The sequence below is a fragment of the Biomphalaria glabrata genome, chromosome 5 (assembly GCF_947242115.1).
Source record: "Biomphalaria glabrata chromosome 5, xgBioGlab47.1, whole genome shotgun sequence".
Taxonomy (NCBI): Eukaryota; Metazoa; Mollusca; class Gastropoda; family Planorbidae; genus Biomphalaria; species Biomphalaria glabrata.
In genome coordinates this window covers 32923909-32936461 of record NC_074715.1, presented here as the reverse complement: position 1 = coordinate 32936461, position 12553 = coordinate 32923909, and the positions used below count along the sequence as shown (strand labels likewise).

The following is a 12553-nucleotide window of genomic DNA, read 5'->3' as shown; positions in this document are numbered from 1 at the left end:
ATGTACATTTTTTAACAAAGTAACAATGAATCTAAACAAATATGCAAAAATACAGCAAATCAATATAATTAAATGTTAACCATATTAACACTGATACAAAAATATATGGTCACAAAAAAATAAAAATAAAAATCAAACACTATTTTGGATAAAATTGAGACTTTTGAGACATTATTTGTAATGGTAAAATTTCAAATTCAACAACTTCTTATTAAATATTAGCTCCATTTGCTAGTAATATAAAGTATCAAAGTTAATCCTTATTTTTTGTCCTGAGTTAGTTACACTTCAGTACATCTTGTAAACCATTACATTTTTAAGCTGTGCACTGACTGTCGTACAAACCTGTCTTGTGTAATCTCGCTTACGTTCACCAAAGAGATTTCTTTCTCTTTCTCTTTCATACTGAAATAGTTATAACGTACAATGTTTCATAGGTAATATACATAAATTATGAGGAAAACTATATATGCATTATTTTATTAAATAAAACTTCTGAACCTTGATCAGTCGAAAGATATGACTTTAATGTGCTTTAAATTATAAAACAAATATGATTATAAACAAGTTATAAAACAAATATGATTATTAAGACTAAGACTGCTTCATTGATCCTTATGGAAATTTGTTGTGATTACAAGGACTCTTTTCTCATATAAAGACAACACACTAAGTTAATAAGTTATGTAACAAATATAATTAACATACCTGAATTTGAAGATCTCTTATTGCCTTATCTTTGGACAACTGAAGTTTCTTTCTTTGCTTTAAAGAACGGGGTGATCCTTTTAGCTTGCGGTCAGTTTCTTGGAGGTCATCTAGTAACATCCGCTCCTCAAAATCTCTCAACTCTCTTTGCCTACTTCGCTGGGCTTTTAGCCTTCTCAGCTGTTGTACTGTGTCATCAAGAGGCATATCTGCAGGTGAAGTGAATGGTGCTGGTATCTTGATGGTGCTACGGGAGCTGGGGATGCTTTTTAGCTATTCCAGTAAACAATCAATCTGGATAATGCTCAGCATGCAACATGTATACAGGAATGCCTTGAGACTGGAGTAGGCTACTGCTGAGGCACTGCAGTGCATGATGAAGGTATTATCATTATAGTTATAACGTTCATCAAGTTCCTACATGCTTATAATATGTCATTTCAATATTAAGCCATGAAGTTAGACAAAGCATCTTGTTTATAGATTTCTCTGACTCACCACAATTAACTTAATGATCTCAGATAATTGTGATTGAATAATTGTCTGAATCTCAAACTCAAACTAAAGGCTATACCTAGATCTTGATAGATAGTATAGAGCCTAGAGTGGCTAGAGTTAGATCTATCGTTGGTTGAAACAGATAAAAATAAATGTCCTGGATGGTCAAAATACTAAATAACAAATGTAAATAAAAATATTATATAGAGAGAATATAGACATATATTTTTAATATATACTATACTATAGATCTAGTCTATAAGATAAGTATATATTATTATGTATTAGAATTAGATCTAGATTTATTTATATAAATTATAATTGATTATACTTTTTATTATAGTTATAGATCTAGACTAGACTATAATCACTATAATATTCTAGACTCTAGAATCTAGATCTGAACATGTCTGCACTGCAATTAAGTGCAAATGCAATATTGAATCATATTCACGTGTGATGTAACATGTACTTGTAGATACTATAGATAGATCTAGTAATCTAGTCAATCTAGATGACTAGATCTAGACTTAACTTAGACTAGATTGTCACTTAACACTTAAGTCACTAGATTACTAGATTGTCTAGATTAGATCTGATCATTCTGATGATTCATCATTCACATTGATTCTGATCACTACAAGCCCACACACATGAATACAAGCAAACGATCCACAGAAAAAAAAAACACGATTGTGAAGAGTTCTAGATCTACTCTAGAAAGCCAAAAATGAGTTCAAACTTCAGTACGAGCATTCACGAAATGATTTTTTTTTTTATTGCAGAGTGTTGCGATGAAAGTGTTATGTCTAAATTCAGGCAGCACATGCGTTACCATTGACAACTTTAAAAACACGGATCAAAATAAACGTAGAGCGAACCAAAGGTCGTTTATTAGGGGAAACATAAATAGACATAGATCTACACATTCATTGATTTTTTTTTAAAGCGATTTCTACTGATTTAGATAAAGTAAACTACTGGAGCTGGTTGCAGTTAAAAGATTAAATAAATCAAATGGGGTGGGTAGTGGTGGTGGAAGAAAAAAATTATAATCTATTAATAGATTATTATAAACATTACATTGGTAGTCAATAGGGCATGAACAGATATTATTTGGAGATCTAGATCTAGACTCTATAGACCTTTACAATCAGTTACTTGAGTGGTATGAAGAGTCAAAACTTCATAGATCAGATTGCTTGGATCGATTTCATTTATTGTTATAAGCTAGTTCAACTTTCACATAAAAGCGTTTTACAATTAGTCACTTTCAAAGCGTTGAAATAAGTTCTAACATGTAGGCCTAGCTAGCACAAAGAACAATTTAAGTGGCGGGCTTTATCGACCAACTTTGAGTAGCGATGTTAGTAGATTTGTGAAAGTAGAACTTATAAAAGAAATAAGATCTGTAATTTGACTTTTCAACTCATCTGACCCTTGACTTTCGTCGTAGGGCTGCTTTTACAGTTCGCGTAACCAAATCCCTGCAATTTTACAGTCAAGCACGCCAAACAGCCAGATTGTTCCTCCGACTGAAGCCAGTGGCAGTGCAGTTCTGCAAAACTTTTTCATATATAAAATAACTCAGGACAGCGCTTGTAAACCTCAACAACAACAGCAGGTTAAAAAACCATCCAATGGATCCCATGCCACATTTAAATAGAAATAAATAATTTAAAAAAAAAAGCAGACATAGGTCCTATAGGCCAAAGATGGGAGAATGACTAAAAAGTCACTAAACAATCCAAAATCCCTCTCTACCTGGAAGAAATATATATTTAAAAAAATAGAGAGTAGAATAAGCGAGAAATGGACCAGCTCTCACCCAAAGTTCAAGGGAAAAAAAAACAACTATTATGCTAATCTATTACAAGCTGTCCCGACATGACCAACTTATATTTCATGTCAGAACCGGACACAACAGAATGAGACAGCACATAGGCTATTCCGGAAATAGGGACTATGGAGATTTGCCCTTGTGTATTGAGCATCACCAGAGAATGCTCGACCATGTCCTTCAAAGCTGCACACTCTTTCAAAAGGCCCCTATAGAACAAAAACTATATGGAGAGCTGCCAGATCAGGTTCTTTCCTATCATTAGATGTAGTATATATAAGCTAGTATACAAATGTAGTCACTGCATTTTCCTTGTGTACTTGTGTGTGTGTGTCATACTAAGCTAACGTTTTCAATTTTGTGTCATGCATAAATTTATAGATCTACCTAACATAATTTTTATTTTAAAATGTTTCATTATTACTATTATTATTTAAATGTTTCATTATTACTATTATTATTCAGACAAGACAATTTATAATTCTACTATTATTTATGTCATTTTTATAGCTAAATTCCAAGTTTGAGTAACTTCTGATGATTTCTGTTACACTTCTGGCTACTTATCGTCTACAACAAAACGTAAAGTGACATATTGTGTCTGAGACGGATTTGATCTACTAGTGTGGCTTGTTCTTTTGGTAAAAAGATTTATTTCTAGGTCTGAGGAAGGCTCTCGGCCTCTCACAATGCGATGGGAGAGAGGGGGAGACCACGTGGCCACTAATGATTACTATAGACAATAGACAACAGCTTGCTAATCCAATACATAGACCTAATGTAGTTAGCTAATAATGTAGGTCTGTCTAACCGTACTGAAATCAAAACGGTCAAAGTAGCACATACACAATACTACTAATCTCTCTGTCAGAGTAAACATTATAACAAAACTCAAACAGCTTGATCAGTCTTTATAGAGTAGGCTTCAATATAGGCTACTATATAGATAAATAAACAATGGTCAAGGGGTAGCGGTGTCTTCGAGGCATATTTTGAAGATTGCTGAATGTTGACACATCACTGTGGCGTTCTTTTGGTGACGTCTTGCTTGGGCCGGATCAACGTATTGCTGTCATCATTAAGCTTTTAGTTAGTCGGCCTACAATACCAACATTGATCGGGGAATGGAGAAACGTTTCCTCAAAATAGATCTTTCCCTGTCTAAACAGTAAAGAATGACAGGCTAAAATTAAAATACGGGAGTGTCTGATACAGAGTTGAGTCTAACACCTAGAACTATACATTCATTCAAGAGCCCGAATTTATGTCAACGGTACACGTCTTATGGTAGCGGAGGTATTTTATTCTAATGTCAAAATTTGTTGACAGTTATCTCCCCGGGAAAGGTAGGCATAGACCTACGGTTTAAAATTAGATGAATGTTAATGATAAACACCTAAAACTGGACATGTTAAATATAATAGAATTTAATGTAGATCTACATAAAAAAAAAAAGAAAAACCATTAGCATTAATGAGTTATCAATATCTAAATCCCTATTATAAATGAATTATTAAGATTTAACTCGTGAATGAAGTAACACGATTTAAATCATTAGCCTACAATATTTACGAGTAGACTAATCAAGATTAGAGTCGTAAGATATTTTCCTTGAAGTTATAAGACAGGTGTGAAGACCTTTGGGGAGATGTGTGACTTATATTTCTTTTAAAGATATAGAGTTCACCATATGCCTGCGTAGGCTACAATTAACCATACATTATCAAACCTAACATAATGACTTTGAGGACAGGTGTGACTGGATGTCATTTTAAGATATGCAATTAGTGGGCTGCATGGTATAGAAATTTAGAAAAACTGTCTCACGTTTACCCCTCTAGTTGGAACGAATGTACCACAAAAGCTGGTATACTTTAAAAAAAAAAAAGCGGTTCATAGCATTGCACTGAGCATATTAAGACAACTGAAACATATTCAATGAATCAAATATGTACAAACATTCAACAAAATATAGAGAGAACGCAAGCTGTCGAAAGAACGAACACAAATGAAGCAACAAGAAAGAATTTTAAACTACAATAAGCAACAAGACATACGACTAGTAAGAGTCTGATTGCCAATGAAGAGTATAATAGGCCTAATGTCTAATGAGTGTCTAAGTGCCAATGATGAGTAGGTCAAGTATCTAATGAGTGTCTAAGTGCCAATAAAGAGTAGGCCTAGTGTCTAATGAGTGTCTAAGTGCCAATAAAGAGTAGGCCTAGTATCTAATGAGTGTCTAAGTGCCAATAAAGAGTAGGCCTAGTGTCTAATGAGTGTCTAAGTGCCAATAAAGAGTAGGCCTAGTGTCTAATGAGTGTCTAAGTGCCAATGATGAGTAGGTCAAGTATCTAATGAGTGTCTAAGTGCCAATGAAGAGTAGGCCTAGTGTCTAATGAGTGTCTAAGTGCCAATGAAGAGTAGGCCTAGTGTCTAATGAGTGTCTAAGTGCCAATAAAGAGTAGGCCTAGTGTCTAATGAGTCTCTAAGTGCCAATAAAGAGTAGGCCTAGTGTCTAAGTGCCAATGATGAGTAGGTCAAGTATCTAATGAGTGTCTAATTGCCAATGAAGAGTAGGCCTAGTGTCTAATGAGTGTCTAATTGCCAATGAAGAGTAGGCCTAGTGTCTAATGAGTGTCTAATTGCCAATGAAGAGTAGGCCTAGTGTCTAATGAGTGTCTAATTGTCAATGAAGAGTAGGCCTAGTGTCTAATGAGTGTCTAATTGCCAATGAAGAGTAGGCCTAGTGTCTAATGAGTGTCTAATTGCCAATGAAGAGTAGGCCTAGTGTCTAATGAGTGTCTAAGTGCCAATAAAGAGTAGACCAAGTGTCTATGAGTGTCTAAGTGCCAATATTGAATCACTGGCGGATCTAGGGGGGGGGGGCGGTAGGGGCGATCGCCCCCCCCACTCGGCCTTCGGGGGGGGGGGCGGACGAATTTTAGTATAGAATTCACACAATTTGTATACAAATTTATTACTTATGTTAATAATATATACTAATTATTTATATTTCAACCTATTTTTTATTATTTCGCCCCCTCCTCTAGTATGTTGACCCATTTGGTGGGGTCGGGAGGGGGCAATGGTATCAATCCTGCCCCCCCCCCATACACTTTCGAGTGGGGGGGCGGTCCAATTTATTTGTAGAAATCACAGCTTGCTAACAGAATCAATTAAATATCTATATGATTAAAACTTGTTATTGATATTTTAACCGATCTTTATATTATGTCGTTCCCTGTTTACCGTTTGGGGGGGGGGGGCGAATACCTCTACTGCCCTTCCCACCTAAACCATTTGAGTGGGGGGGGGGCGGTCCTACTTTTATGGAGAAATCATAGTTTGTGAACAAAATTAGTTGAATTAATCTATAAATTTTATATTATGTCGCTCCCTTTCTGGTATCTTGGTCGATTCGGTGGGGTTGGGGGGAGGGCGATTGCAAGTACTGCCCTTCCCACTCTAGCCCTCTGAGTTGGGGGGGGGGGCGGTCCTAATTTTATGGAGAATCATAGTTTGTGAACAAAATTAGTTGAATATCTATATAATATAAACTACGTATTGATATGTGAACCCATTGTATATTTTGTCGTACCTACTCTAATCTCAAATTTTATCATTAGTAAATTTAAATGAAAAAAGGTTGCACCAGGTGGGAAGGGCGATATATGCAATTGCATTTCCCCCATCGGACAAACCAATACTTTTTCTTTTAGCATTATAGTTTGGAAATTACAAAATGTAAAAAAATCTGCCACTAATATAATTTATATATACTATAAATTAAATTCTTATATCGAGTCGCCGTACTTTTTCTTTTTTTTATTCTTTAATGCCAAATGCAATCTTTAGCAGAAATTATTAAAGGAGCGAGGATTAATCGTTTTCATTCTACCGCCCCTCCCATTTCCACATGAATTTATCATAATTATTTTAAGAAAGACTTTGCATTGGAAAAGTTAGAATTCAAACGAAATTTATTTTTCAGTATAAGAATCATGATTGAGATGAGTTCTAAACCGAAAAAAATACATTTATAGTCGCCTTTTCCCAACCTTTACTCAATCGGATATTTTTCTAGTTAAATAAATTTGGGACTATAACTCACAACTTATACTACAATTTTATTGAATATTATTTATCGAATAATTTTTTTTTCGGCGGCGATCCTCAAAGACAAAATCTAAATATGTGGGGTATCTTATCTTTTCAAGGAACAAATCGATTTTATTTGCAATGTTTTAAGGGCCTATAAATTCATATTAGAATATCTTTCAAGTACAATATTATTCAAAAGGTCCTTTTTTTTAAATATGAATAATGAGCTTTAGGTCAGGAGAATGCGTTTCTGCAGTGAAGAATGCAAGAAAACGCTTTTGTCGTCGGGGCTTCGCCCCGAACTCCATTGATGAATAATAAGCGTAGATGTCAGGAGAATGCGTTTCTGCAGTAAAGAATACAAGAAAATGCTTTTAGCGTCGAGGCTTCGCCCCGAACTTCATTGATGAATAATAAGCTGTAGATGTCAGGAGAATGCGTTTCTACAGTGTAGAATACAAGAATATGCTTTTGTCGTCGGGGCTTTGCCCCAAACCCCACTAGGGAACCTAATAGCGTTGCCCCACTTTTTCGCCGAAGGTTGAGAAATGCTGCTTATATATATATATATATATATATATATATATATATATATATATATATATATATATATATATATATATATATATATATGTATGTATGTATGTATGTATGTATGTATGTATGTATGTATGTGTGTATGTGTGTATGTGTATGTGTGTGTATGTGTGTGTATGTGTGTGTATGTGTGTGTGTGTGTGTGTGTGTGTGTATATGTGTGTGTGTGTATGTGTGTGTGTGTGTTTATGTGTGTATGTGTGTGTGTGTGTTCTGTACACACGTTTATGCATAGGGTTAGGGTTTACTGGGCGTTAGGGTTAGGGTTTGGAAAAAAATCGCCCCCCCCCCACTCCAAAGTTCTGGATCCGCTAGTGTATTGAATAAAGATAATGGTGGGTTGAATGAGACTTTAGCAATGCTCTATTTACCACATAGCCTACTAAAAAGAAATAAATTCTTAACTCTTCTCCACACTCCTCTTTATTATTATTTTTATTTATTTATTTTTGTGTAGAAAACAAATTCTTGCAAGAGCGAAAGTTAAATTAATTTCTCTTGCGCTGCATTAGGAGGATCCTGAAAATTACACGGCAAGAAAGAGTGTGTAACATTGACATATAGCCTACTTGCTCGCACGGGTCTTCCTTCCTAGTAACTTTACAATCCTCGGACAACACCGCGAGCGCTGGCTAGGTCATATTCGCCGGATAGAGGATGATCGTATGATAATCGTATCCTGAAAGTCATTATTTATTGAAAACTCGCCAAAGGCTAAAAAAAAAAAAAAACAACAACTGGCCGTTCCCAACTCCTAATCAAACGGAACCTCAAAGACATAGCCCTAGACCGCACTATGTGGAGAGAGATGTGTACCAAGAAAACTATGGACAGCGAAAAAGCATTGGCTTAAGCTCGTAAGAAAAGCGTGCCAAACGAAAAATGACTGGCTCCTCTACCGCCAAAGCGAATGCCACCTTAACCTAGAGCTGCTATATGTGGACGGGAATGTTTATCGAGTATAAGACTCTACTGTCACATGAAAAAAGTGTTGTACGAAATGAACCATAGTCATTCTACGACTGAAGAAGGCAAACAAATACAACACACCTACATCTTCATAGACACTTTTTTTTATTCTCCAACATGAAAGTGAAGAAAATTTTATTTTTGTACACCTGACATCTCAGAATTAGCCAGTAACAAATTAGTACATAAACTCTGAATTATGCTAGTTTGGAACAACTGACTGACACGACTGTGCAAGATGCAACTAAAACTATGGCATCTATAATCTCAACCCTTCTCCACATGACCATTGGTAATTTTTAAAATTGATTATTGTGATGTAAAAGAAATAATTGTGCAAAATTTCAGCTTGATCCGAGCTTGGGTGTTGGAGAAATAATGTTTATAAACTTTTTACCAGACAAACAGAGTGAGTTAATAATAATTTTAATAATAATTTTATTTATAAAGCGCTGTTAACAAACAAAATGTAGGCTCAAGGCGCTGTAACAACATTACAAACATAAACACAACTGCTAGAATAACAGTTAATCTAAAAAAGTTTTAAACAAGTAGGTCTTAATGTTCTTCTTAAAAGTGGTATAGCATGTTGTCTGTCTGAGATCAATGGGGAGTGAGTTCCAAACCTTTGGTCCGTGAACTGAAAAAGCACGCAGACCGTAGCTTTTGAGGGAGAAACGTGGCACTACCAAAAGCGTTGAGTCCATTGAGCGCAGGGTTCTCTGGGGGACATATGGAGTAATCAGTTCGCTAAGGTACAAGGGCATCTCATTGTTATATATACACTGATGACAAAGTGTGGCGACCTTGTAATCGATTCTCGCTTTCACGGGAAGCCAATGGAGCGTGCGCAAGAGCGTAGTAGCAGAATCTTGTCTAGTTTTTTTAAGGACTATTCGAGCGGCGTTGTTCTGTATACGTTGCAGCTTGGCTATTTTGTCATCAGGTATACCTGCTAGCACGGCGTTGCAGTAGTCAAGGCGGGAGAGTATGAATGCCACAGCTAGCGTTTTTGTTGACTCCGTTGTTAAATATGGTCGGATCTGGCCTAATCTGCGCAGCTGCAGATAAAGACCTTTGCAGAGCTGATTTATGTGTGGGTCGAAAGATAGTGTTGAGTCGAAGAAAACTCCAAGATTCCGCACTACATGGACAAAAGGAACATGGCAGTTCGTGATAAAGAGAGAATCTGTGCTTTCAACTTTTGAGACATTGTTCTTAGTGCCAATCTTAATTATTTCTGTCTTGTCTTCGTTCATCTTGAGTTTATTTTCAACCATCCAATCGCTCACCCTTGCAACGGTACTACTGATTTTCTCTGCCAGATGCGACACCTCTGAGGGTACTGATGAATCGTATAACTGTGAGTCATCGGCAAAGAAATGGTATAAGATGCCGGTTGGCCGTATGACACCGCTGAGTGGATATGTGTACATAGTGAACAATACTGGGCCTAGAACTGATCCTTGGGGTACTCCGTACTTCAAAAGTAAGCTTGTTGATTCCGTCCCGCTAACAACGACACTTTGGGTGCGTTCCGTCAGGTAGGATCCAAGCCACTTTAGGACGACTCCTGCTAAACCAAAAGTTGCAGAGAATCTGGCCATCATAATTTCATGGTCTAGCGTATCAAAGGCTGCGGACAAGTCCAGCATAGAAAGAATTGATATGTGGCCTTTGTCGGAATTGTGAAGTAAGTCGTTTAGTACCCTGACCACTGCTGTCTCTGTGCTACGGCACTTCCTATATGCAGATTGAAATTCTTCCAAGAGACAGTACTGTTCAAGATGAGAAAGAATTTGCACTAACACGATGCGCTCCAGAAGCTTTGACAGGAAGGGAAGATTTGAAACCGGGCGATAGTTTTTTAGACATTCCGGGTCAAGACTGGATTTCTTTAATAAGGGCCTGACAAGTGCATGCTTAAATTGCTGTGGTACAATGCCTGAAGTCAGTGAAGAGTTCACAATGTTGGTAATTGTAGGTACAAGCTCATCTAAACATTCAAGGAGCAAGGAGGTTGGAATGGGATCAAGGTCACATGACTTATTTGGCATCTTCAAAATAGTACTTTTGACATAATCTTCAGATACACGCTGAAACTCGCAAAAAGGAGTATTTTGAAAAATTGGAGAGTGGTCAAGCTGTGATGAGAGGGATGGCATGTCATTTCTAATCTGCTCAATCTTCCCAATGAAGAATCTATTGAAGGAATCAGGAAGTTCAGATAATGGGATAGATGACGGCAAACGTTCGTTATTTGCTCCCCCTAACATTTCAGCGGTGATCCTGAATAGCTCCTTTGAAGAATCAGAATTTTCGATTTTTTGTCGAATATGACTAGCTTTTGCGTCTCTAATCATACGGTTAACCTTGTTTTTTTCTCGTATGTATATTTGTCGATGTATCGTCAGACCTGTCTTTTGAAATGTACGTTCGGCACGTCGGCGAATAAGTTTGGCAGTCTTTATGTCTTCCGTCAACCAGGGTGCAGATGGCCTAACTGAGACTGTACGAGTGACAAGAGGTGCATGGCTGTCCAGCAACTTTTTCAAGCAAGAATTGTAATTGCTGAGAACGTCTGTGTTGCTCTGCTGCAACAGCAAAGAGGTCACGTCCATTTTGAAGGAGGCAATATCTATGGCTTTAAGTTTACGGGAAGTCACGTTTTTCTTTGGCCTTTTTGCTTTTGATAGGCGCATTTCAAAGTTTACGAGAAAATGATCTGACAAGCCGCGGTCTGAGACATTAAGTTTGGCTACAAGCTCACTTGCATTTGTAACAATCCAGTCAAGAGTATGGCCTTTGACGTGTGTCGGAACATTTATCAGTTGGTCTAAGTTGCGATCCTTTAGCGCATTTTTCAGCGACATCGCGTATGTCTCATTTTCACTGTCAAAATGCAAGTTCACATCGCCTATGACAAATAGATCTTTTGTTGATATGTGACTGTCAAGGAGGTCTTGAAATTCTTCGATGAAAACTTTTGTTGTCAATTTATTTCTCTTGCTTGGTGGTGGGCGGTACAGGAAAATAAAAGTCAGTGTTCTACTGTGGTGGGAAAGGCGAAACTCGCACATCTCAAAGGTGGTGTACGTTGAGCTTTCAGGTCTTATTGTTACATACTTGGCTAGACTATCTCTGTACAGTATTGCTAAACCCCCTCCGCTGCCTGTTTTTCGAGGTAGACTCTTTAAAAGAAAGCCTGGGGGCGTTAGCTCAATGGTTCTTGGCTCATCACCAACTTCTTTAAACCATGTCTCACTAAGGAAAACAATGTCGTAGCTATCATCAGTGATGGTGTCTGCAAGCTCAAGAGCTTTGTTACTGCATGACTGGGCGTTGAGGTGCATTATTTTAAGCAGACTGGAGGATATAGTCACCAGAGGCGTAGCACATTTTGAAGACACCGGAGGAGTAATATCCCGAATTATAGTTTTTTGATGGGGACATCTGACCTCTGTTGTGTGAGGAGCAATAGGGGTGGGGTGGTTAATAAAACAGTTTAGTAGGGAACTGCTGAACTCTGTCGTAGAAGAAATGACAGGGGTAGGGGTGGGGTTAACAACACAGTTAAGAGTCCTGGAAACTGTGTGACATGTATCTGTTGAGTTGAATTGCGGTAGGTTATACCATAGGCGAATAAGACGCCCAGCCCTAGACCCACGAACTGTCGGCAGTTTACGCCCGATGCCAAGTCGACGAATATTTCGGAAAACCTCGCTGTCTAGTCGTGATTTGAGTAACACACATGTGCGTCCTATGCGACGTAATAGATTAGCGTCCATGACTCCAGTACGGTGATTTGACACACTAGGACTGATGACACACAGGTTTGCG

The 12553-nt window shown here is 37.4% G+C and overlaps 2 protein-coding genes across 11 annotated transcripts in view; one reads left to right on the top strand and one right to left on the bottom strand.

Annotated features, from left to right (window-relative positions):
- LOC106077618 (very-long-chain enoyl-CoA reductase-like) overlaps positions 1 to 12553 on the top strand; it is a 129461-nt gene that overhangs the window by 97039 nt on the left and 19869 nt on the right. The gene's annotated exons all lie outside the window — the stretch shown is intronic.
- LOC106067643 (uncharacterized) overlaps positions 1 to 12553 on the bottom strand; it is a 47011-nt gene that overhangs the window by 28459 nt on the left and 5999 nt on the right. Inside the window, exons 1-3 of one of the 10 annotated variants that reach the window (XM_056030858.1) lie at positions 1949 to 2040; positions 709 to 1379; positions 346 to 405 (exon numbers count right to left, since the gene is read on the bottom strand). The exons of 3 other annotated variants lie outside the window; for them this stretch is intronic. In XM_056030858.1, coding sequence (XP_055886833.1) covers positions 346 to 405; positions 709 to 915 — 267 coding nt within the window. In that variant the 5' untranslated portion in view covers positions 916 to 1379; positions 1949 to 2040. Of the gene's footprint in view, positions 1 to 345; positions 406 to 708; positions 1380 to 1537; positions 1708 to 1763; positions 2041 to 12553 lie in introns of those variants that run through there. 6 more of the 10 variants (XM_013226854.2, XM_013226855.2, XM_013226856.2 and 3 more) reach the window with 6 other exon arrangements.